General features: G+C 44.2%; 1 protein-coding gene and 1 long non-coding RNA gene across 5 annotated transcripts in view; one reads left to right on the top strand and one right to left on the bottom strand.

Annotated features, from left to right (window-relative positions):
• ANP32B (acidic nuclear phosphoprotein 32 family member B) overlaps positions 1–8,312 on the top strand; it is a 24,659-nt gene extending 16,347 nt beyond the window's left edge. For both annotated transcript variants that reach the window (XM_053204907.1, XM_027039519.2), the window contains 4 exons: positions 2,677–2,866; positions 5,458–5,582; positions 6,805–6,874; positions 7,861–8,312. In XM_053204907.1, the coding sequence (XP_053060882.1) occupies positions 2,677–2,866; positions 5,458–5,582; positions 6,805–6,874; positions 7,861–7,928 (453 nt within the window). In that variant the 3' untranslated portion in view covers positions 7,929–8,312. The remainder of the gene's footprint in view (positions 1–2,676; positions 2,867–5,457; positions 5,583–6,804; positions 6,875–7,860) is intronic.
• Positions 4,299–21,838, bottom strand: LOC113593687 (uncharacterized). Of its 3 annotated transcripts, none has more exons than XR_008291101.1 (4): positions 21,576–21,838; positions 19,123–19,256; positions 7,330–7,460; positions 4,299–6,903 (listed from the first exon to the last, which is right to left on the bottom strand). It is a non-coding gene; the product is annotated as an uncharacterized LOC113593687 (long non-coding RNA). The 3 variants fall into 3 exon arrangements; XR_008291102.1 differs by lacking the exon at positions 7,330–7,460 and adding an exon at positions 10,896–11,002 and having other exon boundaries at positions 19,138–19,256; XR_003413987.2 differs by lacking the exon at positions 7,330–7,460 and having other exon boundaries at positions 19,138–19,256.
• Positions 21,839–21,867: the final 29 nt, after the last annotated feature.

Here is a 21,867-nt window from a genome sequence, read left to right as displayed (position 1 = left end):
TCCTGAATAATCTGTGGGTAGTATATTTGGGGCCTTAAAGCACAATTTTAATATTTTAAGCAATTCTGGAGTACTACAATTACTTGGAATTTTGTTATTTGCTTTCTCTTCGTTTTCTAGCATACTGTTTGGCATGTTTGAATTATTCATAATGGGTCCTTTTCTTAAGTAGCCAAAAACCTCACAGATACATGGAGTTTCAGTAATAGTGAGCCTTGGAGGCCTGTCTACTGTGATAGTAGATGGAATTAGAGAAAGGGCTTGAGGCACTGTAGAACATTAAAGATTAGGGGTTGTGTGTATTTTTATGCATCCATTTCCCGAGTATAATTTTGAGAAGTGAATGGCTCGTTCCTTGGGTAAAGAATTTTTAGACTTTGGGAAAGCTGCCTAAATTTACTTGTGGTTATATCTTAGCTGGTATAGAGTCAACCTTTTTGTGACGAGAAAAGAGTTCCCAGTGTGTCAGCTAGTTGTCTGGGGTGGTATTTCGACACTTTTTTCCTCTTTGGCAAGAGGTCCTACCTGGGCTTCTGGAGGTCAGGGCCTGCCCAGTGGGGAACCTAATCTGAAAGCTACACAACATAAAAGCAGCTCTCCCTGTCATTAGAAGTTCGGGGACAGCTTTCTTATGACCTCAGGGGACTAACTTACATAAGCACATTATTTGATCCATAAACTCTTGGATCATTGTACATTGGTGTTTTGAGGAGTGCATTTGCCTGTTGCCGTAACCCTGTTCGGTGTTCCCTGCCTGGCTGTCTGTTCCCAAGGGCTGCTCAGTGAAAATAAAACACGTGTAGGAACCTCTTTGACCAGGAAGATGAAGATTCTGTAAGTGCAGGGGTCAGCCACCCTTTCCTCTACAGGGCCAGATAGTAGATCTGTTGGGCTTCTGAGGCCGTACAGTCTCTGTTGCAACTACTCAGCTTTGCCGTGATTGTGGCACAAAAGAAGCTGTACATAATACATGGCCAAGTTACAATGAAACGTGTTTTACAAAAACAGGCAGTGGACCAGGATGGGCCAGTTGACTTTTGCCAAGCCCTGCTTTAGGGCAAAGATTTTTACATAATTTTGTAACTCTCCAGAATTAGTCAGATACCTCAACTCCTGATGACAAGGTTTTTTTCATCTACATTTCTTCCCAGGTTCTTGTAAATGTTGAAAGTTTTCCCAATAAAACATGAAAGCCTTCAAACGATGTTTGTTTTCCAACAACTCAACTTTACACAGAGATCCTCTTAGTTTTTTTGTGTTAGTACTACTTTCTCAGAGAATACCAAGCTTTTTCTCCTGATTCAGAACCATTAAAAGTGACGTTTTTTTTTTTTAATTTTTTTTTCAATGTTTATTTATTTTTGGGACAGAGAGAGACAGAGCATGAACGGGGGAGGGTCAGAGAGAGAGGGAGACACAGAATCGGAAACAGGCTCCAGGCTCTGAGCCATCAGCCCAGAGCCTGACGCGGGGCTCGAACTCACAGACCGCGAGATCGTGACCTGGCTGAAGTCGGACGCTTAACCGACTGCGCCACCCAGGCGCCCCAAAAGTGACATTTATGAAGCTATATGTCATATGCCCTCCGGGCTTATTGGCCATATTCTAGAGGGCTCCAGGCTACATGCTGCTTCATGTTTTATGTTTGCTTTTTAAACACTTGTCCCTCTTCTCCTTCCTAAGAGGCTCTGCTGTACTTCTGCTCTTTCCTTACTTGCCTGTAATATACTACCTCTGCCCTCCCAATGTCTTCTTTCACCTTGAGTCACAACTTAGTAGAGCTGGGATAGAAATACTAGTACACAGTTGTAATGACAAATGAATCTCTGAGTAAAACAAATGGACAGTTTCTTATCTACTTTGGCTACTCAGAGCACTTTCCTTGGCCCAAGCTTTAAACCTCAACTATTTGTATTTCAGATAGAAGACAAAGTTCTAAACAAATGAGGTATTGCCACAAAATTTCAGGGTATGGTAAAATCAGAAGAATTTTATATCAGAAAGCTCTGGTAATAGTATTGATCTCCCCGCCTCCTCCCAAATTAAAAAAGAGTAATGTTCCTCTCCTAAAGTTTCAACTCTGAGTGCCCCCCACCCTTTCCCCAGCCTGTACTGCCTCCTCTCTTCCTGGAGAGTAACCGTATCACTACACTTTGTGCTTTATTATATTCCGTTCTCTAGTGTTTCACATCTGTGTCTTTGAATAGAAATCTCAGCTACCTTAAGATTGAATTGATTGATTGAGTGAATTTTTTTCCCATCCTGTCACCCCAGAGCTTTGAAGACTAGGCTTGATATCCATCAAGTTCTTACTGACTATTGGGTTACTTAGATGTTAAAACTTAAGTTTTGAACCAATTGAACCTGTTTGATTTGTCTCATACAGTGAAAAGATCTAGTTTAAATATTTTTTCAAATTTATTTTTCTTAAAACTACTAATGCTGCCAGAAAAAGACCATTCTCTGAGAAGGTAGATGTAGAAGGTAAATTGTAGAAGGTAAAATCTGGTGACTTACTATAAAGGTTGCAAAGGACTTGAAATGTTTTCCTGAGTATAAAACTGAGTTGGTAGCAGCTAACTGAACAGAGCCTAGAATTTTACCTCTTTGAGAGATGGGTTTTGTTGCTTATGTTCCTTTGGTTTAGAAAGTATGTTTTTTGATCCTTTTCTTCAGAAAAAGTTGGAATATCTGAAAAGCCTGGATCTGTTTAACTGTGAGGTTACTAACCTGAATGACTACCGAGAGAGTGTCTTTAAGCTCCTGCCTCAGTTGACCTACCTGGATGGCTATGACCGAGAGGATCGGGAAGCGCCTGACTCAGATGCCGAGGTGGATGGTGTGGATGAAGAAGAGGAGGATGAAGGTGAGTGGCCATAACATCCAGTGAACCTAATTTTTGCCTTTCAAAGGTCATGAGGAAGCTCCAGAATGTTGTTGTTATGGAGAAAAATAGTATGCATGTGTATAGGCATTCCATTAATTTGGGATTAGGACTTCTGTTGAATTTTAAGAAGCCCTTGGGACATTGAAGCCTTCAAATGATTCGAAATAAAAATGGCTTGTTAGCTAGTTAGTCTTGAATTTGGAGAGATCATAGACTGTGCCCTAACATATTGAAGTAATTGTGGTTTACCCTTAACTAAAAGGACCATCATCTCTCATGTCTCCCTGCCTGTTCTAGTTATTCCCCTTTCTTGGTTACTGTCTGACTTAATCCTCACAAACTACTCTCTGTCAGCACTTCCAGATTGCACTTCCTGATGCCCGTGAGCTAGGTTAGGTTTCTGTGCATGCTAAAGCATCCCCTCATTTACTTCTTTCATAACCTGTCTCTCTGCTGTTCTTTGAGCTATGCTATTACGATCTTCTTGGGTAGGAACAATCTTTTTCATCTTTATTCACAAGGCCTAGCACTTCGTAGATACTAGGTACATGTCCGTTATATCCAAATGTAAATAAAGCAGCTTTCCTTGCATGGTGATGATTCTGAGCCACTTAGGATAGTTTCTCGCCTCTCCACTGGCTTAAAAGGAAGCAGAGCGATCACTTTTCACATAAGTCAGCATGAAGAAAACTTACCCTCAGAATTCCTGATGTTGCTGGAATCTGGTATTACTGTATTTGAAGCATTATTTTAAATGTATTTTTCTTTAAAGATAAAAATCCACAAAAAGAAATGGGCAAGAAAGTAGAGGAGGAAATCTATCAGGCAGCTTGGGTGCAAATTAATAGTGTAGTACTCTGGTAGCACTTTTGCAGTTTTATGGCAGATTTGAGACAAGGTAATAAAGGAGGGGATGTAGGTTGTAAAGTGGACACAGAATAGGACATCTCCCTTTGTTCCAAATGTTCACTTACTCCCTTCACTTGCAGGTTCTCCGTTATTCCTGAAAACCATTTGTGCCTTTTTGTCTATTTAATTAAGCTCACTTTAAACAGGTTGAATGGCTGTGTGTGCAGGAGCATGTAAGGAAATTACTTGGAGGGTGGAGAGCAGCTCCTGAGAGGGAGTATCAGTCAGGCAACAAATTTGCGCATTTCTTAGGTGTCGGGCACTGAGGTATATAGTTCTGAAGGTAAAAACCAGACTTGGTTCCTGTCTTCTTGGTGCTTACTGTCTACTGAGAAGAGAAATGTTAAATAATCACAAGTGAGTAAAGCATGAGGTAAGGAGAAGCATCAGGTGCTTCTGTAAGAGCTTGTGAGCTGGGATTAGGAGGTCTGGTGAGTCTACCTTGGAGAAGTGTGATGTTTAGGGGTGCCTGGGTGGCTCAGTTGAGCGCCCAATCCCCTGCTTTTTTTTTTTTTTTTCCTTTTTTTAAGTTTATTTTTTTGAGAGAGATAGCGAGCAAGGGAGGGGCAGAAAGAAAGAGGGAGACAGAGAATCCTAAGTAGGCTCTGTGCTGTCATCACAGAGCCTGATGCAGGACTCAAACTCAGGAACTATGAGATTGTGTGACCCGAACTGAAACCAAGAGTCGGATGCTTAATCAACTCAGCCTCTGAGGCTCCCCAAGCGTCCAACTGTTGATTTCCGCTCACATTGTGATCTCATGGTTTGTGTGTTCAAGCCCCGTATTGGGCTCTGTCCTCACTGCTCAGAGCCTGCTTTGGATCCTGTCTCCCCCTTTCTGGCCCTCTCCTGTCCATATGCTGTCTCTCAAAAAGAAATAAACATTAAAAATCAATTAAGAAAAAAGTGATGTTTAACTGAGACCCAGGTGTTTGAATCAGTGTTAGCCAAGCAGAGAAGAAAGGGAAGAATATGCAGAGACTAGGAAGCAGGACAGCACAGCGAGCTTCAGGACCAGGAGAGGTAAGAACTGGTTGCCTAGAGGCCTGAGCCAAATGGAGTAGAGACGCAGAGGGTGCAGGTACCTCTCAGCCTGCCTCTTATTTCCTTCCTCTCACAGGGTTATTACTCTCTTAGATTCCTCATCTGGCAGCTGGCTTTATGGTGATGCCCTTCCCTCAGAGAAGGAGCTCATTATTTATTTATTTTGGGAGAGGGGGGTAACTTTTTACTATGGAAAATTTCAGACCTAGACAAAGATAGGAATAATAGTAAGGTGAACTTTCATGTTCCCATCATTCAGCTTCAACAATCACTGATTTGTGGCTGATCTTATTTTATACATACACATCCCTACCCACTTCCCCTTCCTTATTTTGAAGCAAATCCCAGAGATAATATCATTTTCATCACTGACTGTTGTAGCATACATCTAGTCCACCAGGACTCCTGGTCTCCAGATGTAATGGCATCATGATGGACAAAGGGACTGAGTTGCAGCAGCCTGGGAGAAAGGGGGCGACCAAGGGGCATGGGTTTCCTGGACGTTGGTGTAGCACAGCATTTGTTCTGTGGCTCAACCTGAAGTGCCCCAGCACCTCAGCAGGTGTGCCTTATGGGCCATCAAGGGTGTTTAATGAATTCCTTTGGACTGTTTTCAGAAGGAGAAGATGAGGAGGACGAGGAGGATGAGGATGGTGAGGAGGAAGAATTTGATGATGAAGATGATGAAGATGAAGACGAAGATGTAGAAGGGGAAGATGATGAAGACGAAGTCAGTGGGGAGGTTGGTGCAACTATGTTTGCTGCTCTGTTTCCTATTTGTAGTTAAAAATGTGGGTGATTTTATTTTGTATTGTTTTTAAGAAAAAGGAAAGAAAAAGGACTTCCAATGCAATTAGTAAACTTGTAAATAGACCATTATCAGTTTGATGGTTAATTCCTGTTCCCCCCTTTTAGTAAATACTAAGTGAAATGCTTGGCTCTGGATTTATCAGTCTTGACCCTTTAACTTATTGGGAGGAAGTAGTGAGTTGGGTGTTCATTCCATAGGATGAGAAAACTGGAAATGTTGAGAGCTGATGTATGGTCTGTCCCTTCTATTGTGTTGAAGAAGGGACGGGAGGGTATGTTTACCAAGTCCGAACTTGTTCTTGTATGTTGAGCCTAATTCAGTAAATACGTTCTACGATTGCCGTTTTCAAGATTTGGGGATGTAAAGTTAAACAAGAATGTGGTCCTGCCTTGAAAGAGCAGGTAGTCTAGTTTATGGGACACCCAGTAATATAGTATCTTTGAGGAGCTGACTGCCAAGGAGGACAGGAGAAAGGATTGACCTAACTTTGACAGACCTCAGGGAGGTCGTGAAGATAGGCAAAGAAAATGAAATGTCATCAAAAAGCATGTTCTTTGTAGTACAAAAAAAGTAAGGCTGAGCATTTATGTAATCTCACAGGTATTTAATGAAATTAAGTTCCTAAAAGGTTTTTATAAGGATGGGAATACAGAGAGTTTTGTCTGAACCTGTTCTAAAATTAAAAATTTTTAGGGGCGCCTCTGTAGCTCAGTCGGTTAAGCATCCGACTTCAGCTCAGATCATGATCTCACAGTTCGTGGGTTTGAGCCCGCAGCCTGCTTTGGATTCTGTGTCTCCCTCTCTCTGTGCCCCTCCTCGTGCTGTCTCTCTGTTTCTTGGGGGGAAAAAATGAATAAACATTAAAAAAATAACAAAAAAATTTTAATCATTTCTCGAATTATCCATTATAATAGTATATTAAATAAACATGTCTGGCAAATAAAATGCTTACTTCTGAAAAGCAGTTTTTAAAGAAAATTTTAATTCATTTATTCAGAGAAACGAACAGATCTCAGAACATTAAAGTAGATAAAGATAATATTAAAGTTTTCTCCTTGGTGAATTTTTACATTTATTGGCAAGTTATTTTTCTCTTTGTACATCTCAGCTTGGCAGATCAACCTAATAGTGGTTGCTATTTACTGTTCTTTAGGAAGAAGAATTTGGACACGATGGAGAAGTTGATGAAGATGAAGACGAGGAGGATGAAGATGAAGATGAAGGTGGGTCTGATGCACGCACGTTGGTCCTCCTAAGTTAAAAGTCATGGGGAAATGTCCATGAATTTAGAATTTTAAAACTACAGGGAACAAAATAAAATTCCCTTTGCCCTGGTGGTCTTCATAGGGGCTTATATAGCCCTGTCAGTGAGCCTGTGCTGGTACAGGCCTCCTGCTCTACGGTGATTAATAATGCCTGTCTGCAGGCAGGAGGCTGGCCTTCAGTCCCGCACTTTAAATGTGTTTTAGACCCCATCATTTGGGTTACTGCCACACAGGAGATTTCTGGTTTTTGAATTCTCTCTTTTGACAAAAAGTCTTTCTAATTGGATCATAATTTTTGCAGAGTATATAAATAGTACCTTTCCAGTTTTATTACAGTTAATTCTTTTTCCCTACCACAGCCAAAACCAGTGAAACACTTGTTTATTACTTATTGAGAGTATAGATTCTCCTACCTGTATAGGTTTCAGTGTACCAGATTATTTGCTCTGCTTTCCATTGGTTCATACTTTCTCAACATCTGCTCTCCGTGCCAGGTACTGGACCAGATTTTACATTGAATACAAGAGTTGGGGTCTAGTGCCTGCTTCAAGGAGCTTTCTGAAACATAATGCAAATTTAAGTAATTTTATTGACATAGCCATGAATTTTTACTAATTGGAAAGAACAGGATGATGTATAGGTGTTTTTGGCTCAAATACCTAAGAATTCTAAGAAATACGTTTTGAGTTAATATTAACTTGCTGCAATTTGAGTCATCTTTTAGATGGCAGCTTAAAGTTGAGAAAACTAGGTTAACCTTGCTGTCATTTGAAATGCTGCTGTGCATTTTGTCCTTCTTAAAACCGACAACCTACCAATTTGATCAGTCTTAACATTTTTTTCATCTCCCAACCATCAGAAGTTCATTGTTGTTACCTCCGTTAGCAGTAACTTAGACAAATGCCTTTCCCATTGTCTTAAAGTGAATTTTTGTTATTGTGCAGAGGAGGAAGAAAGTGGGAAAGGTGAAAAGAGGAAGAGAGAAACAGACGATGAAGGAGAAGATGATTAAGACCCCAAATAACTTGCAAAAAAAGAACTGTTCAGTATTGGTTGGACTGCTCATACGGATTTGGTAGCTGTTTAAAAAAAAAAAAAAGGTAGCTGTGATACAAACCCCAGGATACCCACCCACCCAAAGAGCCAAAGAATAGTTCCTGTGACATTCCACCTTCCTCCATTTAGTCCCTCTTGGAAATTCACCACCAAGCTTGGGGACTTCACCCCAACAAAATTGTAAGCGTTTGTTAGGTTTTCGTGTAAGACTCTTGCTGTAGCGTGGATAGCTGTGATTGGTGAGTCAACCGTCTGTGGCTACCAGTTACACCGAGACTGTAACAGCATTTTTACTTTCTGTACAACAAAGAAGCTTTGTAAATAAAATCTTAACATTTTGGGTCTGTTTTTTCATGCTTTTCTTTTTAATGAGATTTTTTTTTACATTAGGACATTTTGTGTGTCAACTGCCAAAAAAGTATTTTTAAGAATTTAAGTGAAATAAACACGTTCCTCTTTGGTAAAGCCTAGTTGTATGCTTACATTTTTAAATTAGACTTTAATTGTAAGCTCATGTTAAAACACTACAGAACTGGTTTCTCTGGCATTTGTATGTATTAGGTGGTGGTTGAGAGGAAATGCACAAGTGTATAGGATCTTTGAACACTTAAATTTGATTCTCATTTCTCTACTGTGGGAGTAGACTATTACTTATTTGTTTATAAATTTTCATTTTTGAGAGAGAGAGCATACACGAGTGGGGGAGGGTAAGAGAGAGGGAGACAGAGGATCCTAAGCAGGCTCTGCACTGAGAGCAGAGAGCTGGACACAGGGCTCAAACTCATGAACCATGGGGTTATGACCTTAGCCAAAGTCAGCCGCTTATCCAACTGAGCAACCCAGGCAGGTGCCCTGGGAGTAGACTGGTTTTTTTTTTTTTAATCGTTTGTTTATTTTTAAGAGATAGAGCATGAGTGGGGGAGGGGCAGAAAGAGGGTGAGACACAGAATCCTAAGCAGGCTCCAGGCTCTGAGCTGTCAGCACAGAACCCAACATGGCACTCAAACCCACAAACCATGAGATCATGACCTGGGCTGAAATCAGACGCTTAACCGATTGAGCCACCCAGGCACCCCTAGACTTTTTTAAAACAACATTTGAAATTCAGTGCTCTGGAGTCCCTGAAAGCCAATAAAAAATGTTAGGTTCAAGTAACAGGTGAGTTAAGGGAAAAAAAAAAAGTATAAAGGGAAAAGCCTTACTCAGGGTTCTGGGAGATCCTAATTCTAATTACTGCCTCTGCCAGTGGTTTTCTCTATAACCTTGTGTTGACCTCTGGATCACCTCCCAGTCTGTAAAATTGAGGGGGTGTGACCAAATGGCTTCTGAAGTCTCTTGTAGCACTGATGGTCTGTGACCCTCACTGACAGGAAGGTCTGAAGAAAAAAAATGGGCTTTGCATCAAGGCCAAAACATGTAGGGTTTGACTGACAAGTGAACAGAGTATGGTTTGTTATCAAGACAGGCGTGGTAAAGAGGAATGACATGTGAAAAGCCTTGCCAAGGAAGCGGGTAGGCATTGCCCAAGGTCAACTCAGCTTTTCCAGAAGATGGAAATTTTCTCTATTCTTAAAGATCCTAAAGGGATTTGGGGGAGGGGTAAGATGTTCGGCAGTCTGCGTGTTCAATGGCTCAACCATTTAATAGATACGTGACTTTGTTAATGTTTTTTGTAGTAGAAGATTTGAGGATTCTTTTAGCAAATCTTAACACTATAAGCTACTGATATGAGTAGGGTTTTTATGCATAGAAGTAGTGTTAAAGATTGGAATCTGAGTGTGTAGAAAAAGTTACATAGTGTCAATGGTACTCCCAAATCGTGTACTTTAAAATTGAAGTCTCTAGGCTATAAAGTGGAGTTTGCTTCTTGCTAAGGAAATTTGAAAAAATTAAATTTTTATTTCTGGTTTAACAGGTACTACTATATATTCTTCAGCCTCAAGGCCTTTGCCATTTGGCAAATCTTCAAACATTATAAAGCAATTTCTTCCGTACCCAGGTTTTGCATATATTGCCAAATATCAAACAGTAACTTTGGATGATTGTTTTCCTGCCTCTTTAAGTTTACAGAATTTTTCCAGTATCTACCAAAGCACTTAGGCTGTGCCAGACACCCTAGCTGGACAAGTGGGAGAGGGCTGGGATGGAGACAAGCGAGCTGTTGGATATGCTCACAGTAACTAGTAGGGAAGAGAAGACAGATGCAGGAGTGATACTTAACTAGGACCTGCAGCTAGAGCTCCGGTAAGTGTGAGAGTAATACAGAGACTGGAAAGGTGGCATCCATCTAGAAGGATTGGGAATGTCTACTAGAAAAAATATTTCAGCTGTACATGCTGCCACTACAGGTTTACAAATAAAACGGTTTAGAAGAGGAATGGGGGAAGGAGGGAGGAGCATGATGAACAGGGGTCTGAGGTTGGCACCTGATTAAGTACCTTTAGATTCAAATGGGCAAGTTTGCCTAGAGGATGGGTAAGAATACAGGAATGGCAGGTGAGACTGCAGCACTAATTTGGGACTTCTAGGGGGCCTTTGAAGGTCATTCATTCTTGGGCATTCACTTTGTAAAATGTCAGTTTGATCTACTACATGTGGCCGGTAAAGATGTCTGGGAAATTACCAAGCCAGGTTTTCATTTCTATCATTTTTTTTTTTAAATAGGGTTCTCCAGAAGTCTGTGACATGCTGCCCTCTGGGAGGGCCTTGAGGCTCACCTGCTCTTGACTAAAGATTATTTTTAAATTGTTGACAAGCAAGCATTTTGGTGATGAGGCCACAGAGTGGACCCTATTTCTGGAGTTGTCTCCCATCTGAAGGAGACCCTCACTGAGCAGGTTTGCTTTCAGCTTTTGCAATAAATGTGAGTTACCAACTGTCTAAGCTGGGTGGGAGCTGTGTTGGGCTGGATGGCTGGTCTCACCTTGCTTGTGCGGGGCGTAGGTGGAGTGGGTCTCTTCCTCACACCTGCCCTCCAGCCACAGCAGCTGCTCTCTCCCTGTGTAATATGTTGGAATGTCTTGATTGCATCTGAAACATTTGTAAATAAAAAGGAACCAATACTCATTGTGGAGATGAGGAAACTGAGGCACAGGCAAGTGAATCAAGGACTAGCCCAAGGTTTCCTGGTGAAGTGAAAGAACCTGGCCTAGAAGCCACATGGCCCAGTTTTCAACTTGGTGCTCTTACCTTTAGTTTTCTCATTCTGCTCCAGGAATCCAAGCCCAAGAGTGCTGGCCACTTCTGACAGGAATGCAGAAGCATTGTGTAAGACGCTAGTCCCCACTCCTCACCAGCATGAGGACTCCTGACTAGTGCCCGCATGAGGGTAGTTAACGACAGTCCCATGTTTCCATTCTGGCATTCCTATTTGGGCTACACTACCCCCAGAGAAAGGTGAGACAGAACCATGAAGGTGGTTCTACCCTTAGGCCATGACCTTCCCTTTTCTCCAGCCCTGTCAAGTGGTGCTGACATCAATTTTAATGAGGCTGATGATACCGCTGTGCTGACAGTTTGAAAAGGGAGTCAAGTTACCAGCTGACTTAGACTTAAGCTTAGGTCGGCCAAACAGTTGCTCTGCAGGAAAACCACCAAGATTGCAGCAAGTGTAGAAATTCTTCCTAGAGCCAATTAGGTCAGCCTCATAATCTCTGACCAAGTATCTTATAACTTGTCCCAGAGGTATTGGGAGGGCATATAGAGAAAGAAAATTACCCTTGGAGCTATTCTGTCTGATGAAAGGGACTTCGCTCCAGGGCAGGAGGGGTTTGTGAGGAGATGGGTATCCATTAAGGCACTGCCCCACCTCAACCCTAGAGAAGCAGGAGTGGTACTTGGTGAGGAAGGTTTCAGAATCCAGAGACCCTGTTTTAGCCCCAGCCTGGCCACTGGCTGGTATTTGGCCCCCTCCCCACAGCACTTCCTTTCTGTGAGTCTCCAGTTCCTCAGCTGAAATTACAGGGCCTGAACTAAAATGAGCTTACAGCTCTCTTCCAGCTGTACAGATCTGAATGGGGTACAATCCCAAGTTCTCTTCAGCAACAGGAATCCTTCAGTTAGTCCTGCTTTACTCCGTTATCCCAGAGCCCTTCCAAGGAGTAGGTAAGGGTTTGAACTGATAGAAAATGTCAGCTTTGTTTTAGGCTGATGGAGTAAAAGGGATAGACCGGTAGCTGGAGACCAGTGAGGAGGCCAGATGTGGGCTGCACCTCTAGGACTGATGAGTGAGCTGTCTTCCAAAAACTGCAATAGAAATACTAGCGGGACACCTGGGTGGCTCAGTTGGTTAAGCGTCCCACTTCGGCTCAGGTCATGATCTCAGTTTGAGCCCCGCATTGGGCTCTGCTGTCAGCACGGGGCCTGCTCCAGATCCTGAGTCTCCCCTACCTCTCCCTATCCCTACCCCCACTCGTTCTCTCTCTCTTTATCTCTCTCGCTCTCTCCCTTCCTCTCCCTCTCTCTCAAAATAAATAAACTTAAAAAGAGAGAAAGAAAAATCCTGGTAAATCTGCCTTGACCAGTCCGACTACTCAGTGTTCTGGAAGTAACATTGCAGACTCATCAGCATGAGCAGGATGTATATCTGCCACTAGAGGGCACTTAATGCTTCCAGTCAAGAAGCAGATGGCCATTTATTGAGAAAGGATTCTTTTTTTAATCCTCAAACCCTGTGAAATAATAAACTGTAATCCCCATTTTACAGATGTGGAAACTGAAGTAGCAGGAGGTGAAGTGCACTGGGGCACCTGGGTGGCCCAGTCCTCAAGGGTCTGACCCTTGATTTCGGCTCAGGTCATGATCTCAGGGTTTGGGATTGAGCCCTGTGTCAGGCTCCACACTGGGCATGAAGCCTACTTAAGGTTCTTTCCCTCTGCCCCTCTCCCCTGCTCCCATTCGCTCTCTCAAAACACACACACACACACACACACACACCAGAAGAGATGAAGTTCCTTAGCCAGAGTCATATAGCCAGTAAATAGCTAGCCTGGCTGGGATCCTAATCCAGCTATGCCCAAATACAAAGCTTCTCCTCTCTATGAATGTGCCTCTTTAGGGCTCTCTGGCTCCAGACTCTGTTCTGGTAAGTGGGCATATTTCTTCCTCCTCACTCTGGGACAAAGTAGAGGCTGGCTAACCACACCCTGTTGGTTCCAGAGGTTCAGGACCGAGTGTAAGGTTTTCAGAGCTGGAGACGTAAAATGCTTGGGGGGGGGGGGGGAGGGCAGGCAAACTGAGCATTCTGCAAATACAGTCCCCGTTTTTAACCATTTTGTGTTGTGGAAGGCAGTCCTGTCATATACCACTTTGGTGAACTTGCTAAAGACCCTTTGCAATCTTGGAATTCTGTTCTCCCATTTGTAAATTGGGAGTGCTTTGCTGTTCTCTCTGCTGAGTGAAAGCGCTCGATGCCCATGAGGGGTAACTTCTTCAGAAGACCTGGGAACAGCCTATGCCATTGGCCTCTGTTTGTGGTCGACTAAGCTAAGCGTGCATGTGACCAGCTGTGCACCTACGAGCTGCTGTAGCAGTTGAATGAGAAGCGGGCAGCTTAGCAGGGGGGTAGCCTGGCACTGAGGGATTCTGGGAGTGGATGGCAGGACCCTGGGGAAACTTGAGAAGTCCATAGGACCCCAGCCAGCTCCTGGGTTGGGAACTCCTGTCCAGCTCTTGGCTTTGTGCATTCCAGGGACCAGGTCATCTTCCACCTTGTCTCTGATTGGCCTTTAGGTTCCTCTCTTGCTGGGGTATCAGACCATTGTTTCCCTGCTTCCAGAGCCACCCAGTGCCCCCCAGGACTACCTGTCTAAATCCTACCAACAATCACCCTGCCACCCTGACCGGCTCCAGTCTGACCGGTCCTGAGCCCCACTTCTGACAAAAGAAATGCTGGCCCCGGTGTGTTCATGGCACACTACAATTTGTATGGCTCTTACATGCCCATTATCTTACTCAAGGAGGTAGCGTGAGGATTCTGACCCCATCTTTCAGATGAGGGAATTGAGGCTCAGAGTGACTGTTGTAAGACCCCAGAGTGCAGAGCAAGACCGGCTTCTCTTCCCACTTTGTGCTCTTCCCGGAGAATAGCGGGCTGGTGTGAGAGAGCTAACGGGGGCTACTGGACCAGGTCCACTGGACTTGGGAGACGCTCATGTGGGTGGTAACTTTTGAAATCCAGAGCTCTCAGTGATGCAGGTGCTTCAGTAGGTGGCAGATAGAGGGAAAAAGAAGAAATGAAGCTGAGGAAATCCACGTTCCCACGTCATGGGCCACTTGAGACCAATCTTTCAGTGTCCCACCCTGGACCTGTCATCCCTACGCTGCTCACCCCAGAGACACACACAAAACCTCCCCACCTTTCCAGCCTCACTCCCTGCCCCTCAGTCCCCACAAGTCCTTCCTGGCCCAGCCATCTGCATGTTCCTGCATGGGACTTGTTCATTCTTCCTCCACCTGCATGAGCAAAACCCACCCCATCTTCAAGAACCTCCACAAAGGTGTTAGCCTCCCCAGTGGCCTGCAGCCAGGGTTTCTTCCCTGGGGTCCTCATTTGATGGCCTTGGTGACTTGCTGTCACCATCCTGGCACTGGCTTCTCTGCTCCCTGTCTCCTTCCCTGCAGATAGTGGGTGCTTTGGCTACATGTGCACTAGCCATTGCTGTGCCTCACGCTGGCACTCCATGCACATTTCCTCAATGACCCAGTGTATTAGTGTCCTGGGGCCTCCATAATAAAATACCACAAACTAAGTGGCTTGAACAACAGAAATGTGTCATCTCACGGTTCTGGAGGCTAGAAATCCAAAATCAAGGTGTCAGCAGGGTTGATTCCTCCGACGGCAATGGGGAAAGGATTTGGTCCATGCCTCTCTCCTTGGCTTATAGACATCATCTCCTCCCTGTACTTCTTTCCATGGAGTTCTCTTTCTGTACATGTTGGTGTGAAAATTCTCCTTTTTTATAAGGACACTAGTCACCTTGGATTAGGGCCCACCCTAATGACTTCATCTTAACTACTTGCATTTGCAAAGATGATATTTCCAAACAAGGTCACATTCTGAGGTGCTAGATGTTAGGACTTCAACAGACGCATTTGTGGAGGACACAATTCAATTCATAACACCAAATGAGTGAATTGTGAAAACCTCTGGGCAGAGAATGGCTGTCAGATGCTTAGTTCCCCCTCCCCCACCATCTCCCTTTGGGTGTTTGGATATACAAGCAATGTGATTAAAAGGAGGGCCTGAGAACTCTGGTTTTGAGAGCACAGTCAAACCCTGATTTGCCTCCCATCAATTTTGTGATCTTGTGTGACAGTTATTTCAAACCACATTTCTCTCCCATATTAATTCACATTATTCAAACCATATTTCTCTTAAACCGTATTAATTCACATTAATTATCTTACCCTCCTTTAAACCCAACCAGAAAAATGAGTATATTTTGAGGAACAGAGGGCCAAAATGGCAGCAGATAATACAGATCAGTACAAGGAAGTCTTGTATTGACCCCAAAATCAGGGCCCACCAATCTGGAACTAACAAAGTTCTATCTCCAGACACCTATGGGAACCTAAAATGCCAAGAAATCCAAGCTCCCTAAAGTAGAAGAAATGAGATCTCTTCTACTTGAATCCCTCTGCTAATGCTGGAGCCCCTGCCTTGTAACATGCCTGACTTTAGTTGGATGCCTTGGTGATGGGGAGCTCACTCCTTATAAGCCAATATATTCCATCTTAGAAAAACAAAGTTCTTTATCTCTAGAATAATAAGGCATCTTTATCTTTTATTATTATTTAGTTAGGTAAGCAGTCTTTGTAAAAAACTCCTAAGATTTAAAAAAATTTTTTTTTAATTTTTTGAGAGAGAGAGAGAGACAGAGCATGAGCGGGGAAGGGGGAGAGAGAGGGAGACACAGAATCTGAAGCAGGCTGTAGGCCCTGAACTGTCAGCACAGAGCCCGATGTGGGGCTCGAACTCATGCACTGTGAGATTATGACCTGAGCCGAAGCTGGACGCTTAACCGACTGAGCCATCCAGGTGCCCCTATACAAAACTCTTGTTTTTCCAAATCTCTAACATTCTTGGGCCTATGGAGTCACGGGGGGGGGGGTGGGGGGGGGGGTGGGGACTAATCCAGCTTTTTCAGTGGAGTTCTGTAAACATTTGATGATATCCATCATGCCCCTGCAACATCCAACCTCTTTTCCCCAAAATTTATCTCATTTGAATGTTCTTGCAGGTTTCAACTAATGAATACCCCATGACGAGATCCCAGTGTCAGGTTCATCCATGTTATAGCATGCATTAGTAGTTCATTCCTTTCTTTTCCCATAATATTCTATTGTATGGCTATATTACATTTTATTTATATTTGTGTAGACATGTTTTCATTTTCTTGGGTATATGTAAGGAGTGGAATTGCTGGGGCATATGTTTACTCTGTGTTTAACCTTCTGAAGAACTGCCAACTGTTTTCCAAAGCAACTGCACCATTTTACATTCCCAGCAGCAGTGTCTAAGGGTGCCTATGTCTCCATGTCCTTGTAATGATCTGTCTTTCTGATTCTAGACATCCTCATGAGTGTGAGTTGGAATCTCATTGTGGTTTTGTGGCTAATGATGTTGAGCATCTTTTCATGTGCTTATTTGCTGGAATAGTATCTTTTTTTTTTAAATTTTTTAATGTTTATTTTTGAGAGAGAGAGACAGCATGAGTGGGGGAAGAGCAGAGAGAGAGGGAGACACAGAATCCAAAGCAGGCTCCAGGCTCTGAACTGTCAGCACAGAGCCTGACGCGGGGCTCGAACCCACGAACTGTAGATCATGACCTTAGCTGAAGTCAGATGCTTAACAGACTGAGCCACCCGGGTGCCCCTGGAATAGTTATCTTTTTTAAAAAAATGTTTATTTGGGAGGGGGGAGAAGGGCAAAGAGAGAGAATTCTAGGTAGGCCCCACGCTGTTAGCACAAAGCCCAATGCAGGACTCAATTCCACAACCGTGAGATCATGACTTGAGCTGAAATCAGGAGTCAGCTGCTTAACCGACTAAACCACCCAGGCTCTCTAATATTTTTTTTTTTTTTTTGTAGTTTATTTATTTTGAGAGAGAGAGCAGGGGAGGAGCAGAGAGAGACAGGGAGGGAGAGAATCCCAAGCAGGCTCTGCGATGTCAGTGCAGAGCCCTATGAGGGGCTTGGTCTCACAAACTGTGAGATCATGACCTGAGCTGAAACCAAGAGTATGATGCTTAACCATCTGAGCTTCCCAGACACCCCTGGGATAGTATCTTTTAGCATGTGTCTGGATCAATCTGGTTGTCCTCAGGTTGACAGTGTCCATGCTTGAGACAGGGTTGCTATGGGGCATTCTGAGCTACTGGGCTGTTTTTAGAAATGGCTGTGAGCTGAGCAGACAACCAGGGAGAAGACTTTGTCTGGGCTGGTGATGAATGTCTGGGAGTTGCCCATGAGGACACATGAGATCTTAAAACCCAGTGAAGAGATAAGATTGCCAACATCTCTAAGTGTGAGGGGAGAAGAATTAAAGTTCTTAAAGCTTTGGGGACTCTTGGAAGTTAAAGGTGAGAAGAGCAAGTAGAGACACATCATAGAGATCCACTATCCTAATTTGGGAGATAAGGCTGCTGTCCGGATGAGGTCTGAGGGTAGGGAAGGTCTCAGGAGGCCACAGGCAGTGGAAACAGACCAGGGAATCAGAGTTCAGGAATGAGACCACTATCTGGGTGGACAGGTCTGGGTTGTTAGGGGTCTCACACATTTCTTCTGCTGCAATCCTCACTCCTGCCCTCTGGTGGTGTTTGCCTGCCTGTGGCAGGAAGTTGAAAAGTTTTTCCTCTGGAAGGGGCAGAGCTGAGAGTGGAACCCAGGCCTGACTTATTCCAAACCCTGTTTGGAATGTCCTGCTTTTTCCAGGACAATGTTCTGTCTCAGTCTCATGTGGTGACCCGACACAGGAAGAGATTGTTATCCTTTGGAAGGAATTTGGGATGGGGGTTTTCACCTTAAATGTCAACTCTTCAGAAAGACTCTTCCTGGGTGTGCCTTGGTGGCTCATTTGGTTGAGCGTCCCCATCTTGATTTAGGCTTGGGTCATGATGTCACAGTCATGGGATCGGGCTCCGTGTGGAGTATGGAGCCTTCTTGAGATTCTCTCTCCCTCTCCCTCTGTCCCTCCCTCCTCCACTTTGCACTCTCTCTGTCTCTCTCTCTCTCTCAAAAAAAAAAAAGACTCTTTATGACTCCCCATGCAAAGAAGCCCCTCCCCTTGTTAGTCTTACCAGCACTCAACTTGTTTTTTTCATTGCCCTTATTATTATAATTCATGATTTTATATCGTTAAATAAAGAAAACCATAGGCCCCACATGGTGTCACATAGACCAAGTTCCCAAACCAGGGCTTAGTACCCAATCTAATTGCAGTTTCAAACCCTCCCCCACCCCCCACTGAAATATGGTCTTAACAGGTCAGGAAATTTTTCTTTCCATGAGAGGCAATGAAATCTGCCACCTGGGTTCTCTCCATCCCCCAAAGAAAGATGAGGTGATCTGCACGATAAGATACCTTGTTTTTCCCTAGCAAGCAGCCTTCTCTGGAGCAATCCTTTTCTTTCATGAGTACCTTTCTTGCCCCACTCTGTCTAGAAAAACCTTTCATTTTGTACAATTCCTCTACTTGCTAGAGGGAGTGCTGCCCAATTCATGAACCGTTTCATAAACCCCGGTAGATCTTCAAATTTACTTTTTAAAGATCTTTATTGTAAACTACAAGTTGCAAGAAAACTCTTTGTTCCCCATTTTATTCCTGGTGCCTGGTGAGGTGCCTGACATACTAGGCACTCAGAAATTATTTGTTGAATGGGGGGTGAGGTCGCATTTGGAAAACGGAGGCAGGTAAGATGTGTATACACAGGTGAAAATTCTCTGAGGGAGTCAGTATGAGCTGACTTCTACCTTCCATACCCCCCAGGGTGTGATGGTGGGCTTATTTTCTCAGGGACAGTAGAAAAATGATGTTTATGTCACAGGGATGGGAACCAAGGTTGAGGAAGCAGGAAGTAGGTGTGGGTGGGAGTGTGACTAGCAAGGGTGCCTGTAAATGGAACAACTGAGAAACTTGGGAGTATCAGACACTTTGGCCACTTACCACCAGGTCCCTGGCAGCTGGGGTTGGGAAACTTGGGTGGATCAACAATTCACTTCTTCCTCAGAGGAACTTTCCAGAAGGCTGACTTCAGGAGCAACCCAGGGAACAGTCATGTTTGCCTAAGATTGAATGTGGCCCGAGGAATAAACATATGAAGTCAGCTATGCCTCACTATTCATGCCATCTTTCCTTTTCTGCACTTGGGCACTGAGAAAATATTTATTGGCACCTATTAAGTGCTAAGAAATTGTGTGCTTGGTGCTAGGGATATAGTCAGAAACAGTCCAGGTCTGCTCTCAAGGAGCTCCTGGCCCTGCAGGACACTTATAATTCAAGGAAGGATCTAAGCAACATATGGGCAGAGGTATGGACTATCTTGTTCACCATGGTATCCCTAGGCTATTCGTGCTGAGCAGGTGCTCCAAATGGTTCCCAACCCAAAGAAGTTCACAATCTAAAGAGAAGACAGACGAGACGAGGCGCAGTTACCATAAGAGATAATAAGTGGGCAAATAAGAGTCTTTTGGGAGCCCAGAGAAGATTGTTGGGGAGACCCGAGAAGAATCTGAGAGGAAGTGACTTCTGTATTAATGGACCAGAAGGTGGTCAGTCATGGCTCAGTACATGGAGGTGGAGGAGTGGGAAGCCTACAGGCTCAGAAAACAGCCTATGCCAAGGCCTGGAGGTAAGAAAACATGACGCTTTAGGGGAACCCAAAATAGTTCAGTGTAGCTAGAGCACAGAATGGCAAATGATTAGGTAGTATTACCACGTGGTAGGATGCTTTATAGGGACCAACTTAAGAAGGGGTTAGCATAGTAGGGCTGACCCCTGGAGCCTCAGACCCAGGGGTCTCAGGTCTGGGAACTGGGTCTCCCTTCTTTACCTTGATCCCCATGACCCAGCACTCTGGGTTACCCCAGTTTCTGCAAAGCTAAGTTCTTCCTTGCCCTCTCTTGCCAATAACAGGAAAAAAAAAATCCCTCATTGGTTTTAATTTGTTTTTAAGACCTTCCCACATGCTCTCACCCATTTCTATATATTGAACATTGATTCATTACCCAAGCAGAAAACGCCTCAGAAAGCTCTGGAAACTGGCTTTTTAAAAAGGGAGAATGAAATAAAAAATTTGTCTTTTTCTCCTTACTCTAGTAAGTTATATAGCACTACTTTAATTTACTGAAGGCTTTTATGTCATCACAAGTGACATCAGCCTAATTTGCTTTTGTGGCATGGTTGTATTTTTAAATGTGGTTTCACCTTTTTTCCCTTTAATTTTCACTTATTCACAAAGTATTCAAAACCATAATGGTTTTCTTTAGCACGAAGTTCCTGAGTTACTTTAGCGCTGCGTTTAATTTTCTCTGTAGTCAGGGTCTGTTGCTCAGCCTCACCCAGAGGTTGACTGTCAGTTAAACTTGACAGAACACATGTGCCATCCGGTCTAGCACACCCACATATCACGGATGAGTGAACCCCTCTTTCCTTTGGTTGCTTCCTCCTGGCCTCCAAAGGTGCACTTCTTCAAAACCCCTCAACTCTGGGACCCTGTTTAGCCCAGGGTCCATTTGCCATCTGCTTTAGCAACCAATGTGACTCAGAAAAGGTCTATTTTTGTCCTGTCTGCTTCCTCACCTCCCTTGGCCAACAAATCTGCTATCTCCAGCAGATCCCCAAGTCTCCTGGTCTCTTCTTCCTTATTCTCCTGGACTGCACTGGGCCTTTGACCCTGTGGGTCTCCCCACCTCAGGAACACCCTAGTTCTATCACCTGTTTCTAGTCTCTTTTCTCCATTCCTGCCTTCCCATCTGCCCAGGCTCATTCCTCTGTACGCTCTCTCCGCCAGTAGTGTAACTACCCTTGGTCTTGGTCTTGCTCTGAATGGCTCAGGTTTATCCCTGGCCCAGACCGCTACTCTGAGCCTCAGCCCTGCCTTTCCTCCTACCTGGTAAGCAGTTTCACCTGCATATCTATACTAACATGTCTTCTCGCCTTCCACCTGGAGGTGCCACCTCCTTACCTTTATCTTAGTGTTACTTTGCTCATCAGTTCTGGTAAGTCAAGCTGGAAATCAGTGTTTTTTTTTTCTTTTCTCCAAACTGCCTCTTATCTCTGAACTTTGTCTGCAACTTAACAACATACTGCAACAGCCCTAGACTGAGAGGCAGTCCAGGGTCCTGGTCCCAGCTCTGCTCAGGCTTTCCGGGTGGCTTTGGGCAAGTCAGTGGAACTTTTTGAACCTGTTGCCTCTCATATAACAGGAATGGAGACCACTTACTGAAACCTTACTACAGGCCAAGTACCGTGAGCAGGGCTTTCTATACATCATCTCACGAATCTATATCATTTTCCCATTTCATGGAAAAAAGAAAACGTTCAGAGAGACTATTCACGATCAAGAGCCGGTTAGTGGGAGGGGCTGTGCTCAAACCACCCACCTCAGTAAGTCCACCTCCAGAATCCGTTTTTTCCATTACACCGCAGGGCTCACTCTCCCCACGCCCAAGGCAGCCGTCACCTCCCCAACCCCTCTTCGGGAATATTTGCTAACGGGTGCACGCAGGGACGCTGCAACCAGGAGTGGGGGCCCTGGTTTCCTTGCCGTGAGCCTAGAGCCCAGATCTCGCGAACAGAGCCTGCTGGGTTTTCCCTTCCCACCGCAACGCCTGTCTTACGGGTGGCTCCGCCCCCTGCCTTGATTGGCTGGCGGGATCGAGGTGGGGCCCGCGG

This window comes from Acinonyx jubatus, chromosome D4 (genome assembly GCF_027475565.1).
Source record: "Acinonyx jubatus isolate Ajub_Pintada_27869175 chromosome D4, VMU_Ajub_asm_v1.0, whole genome shotgun sequence".
NCBI lineage: Eukaryota > Metazoa > Chordata > Mammalia > Carnivora > Felidae > Acinonyx > Acinonyx jubatus.
This window is presented reverse-complemented; position numbering and strand designations above follow the sequence as displayed.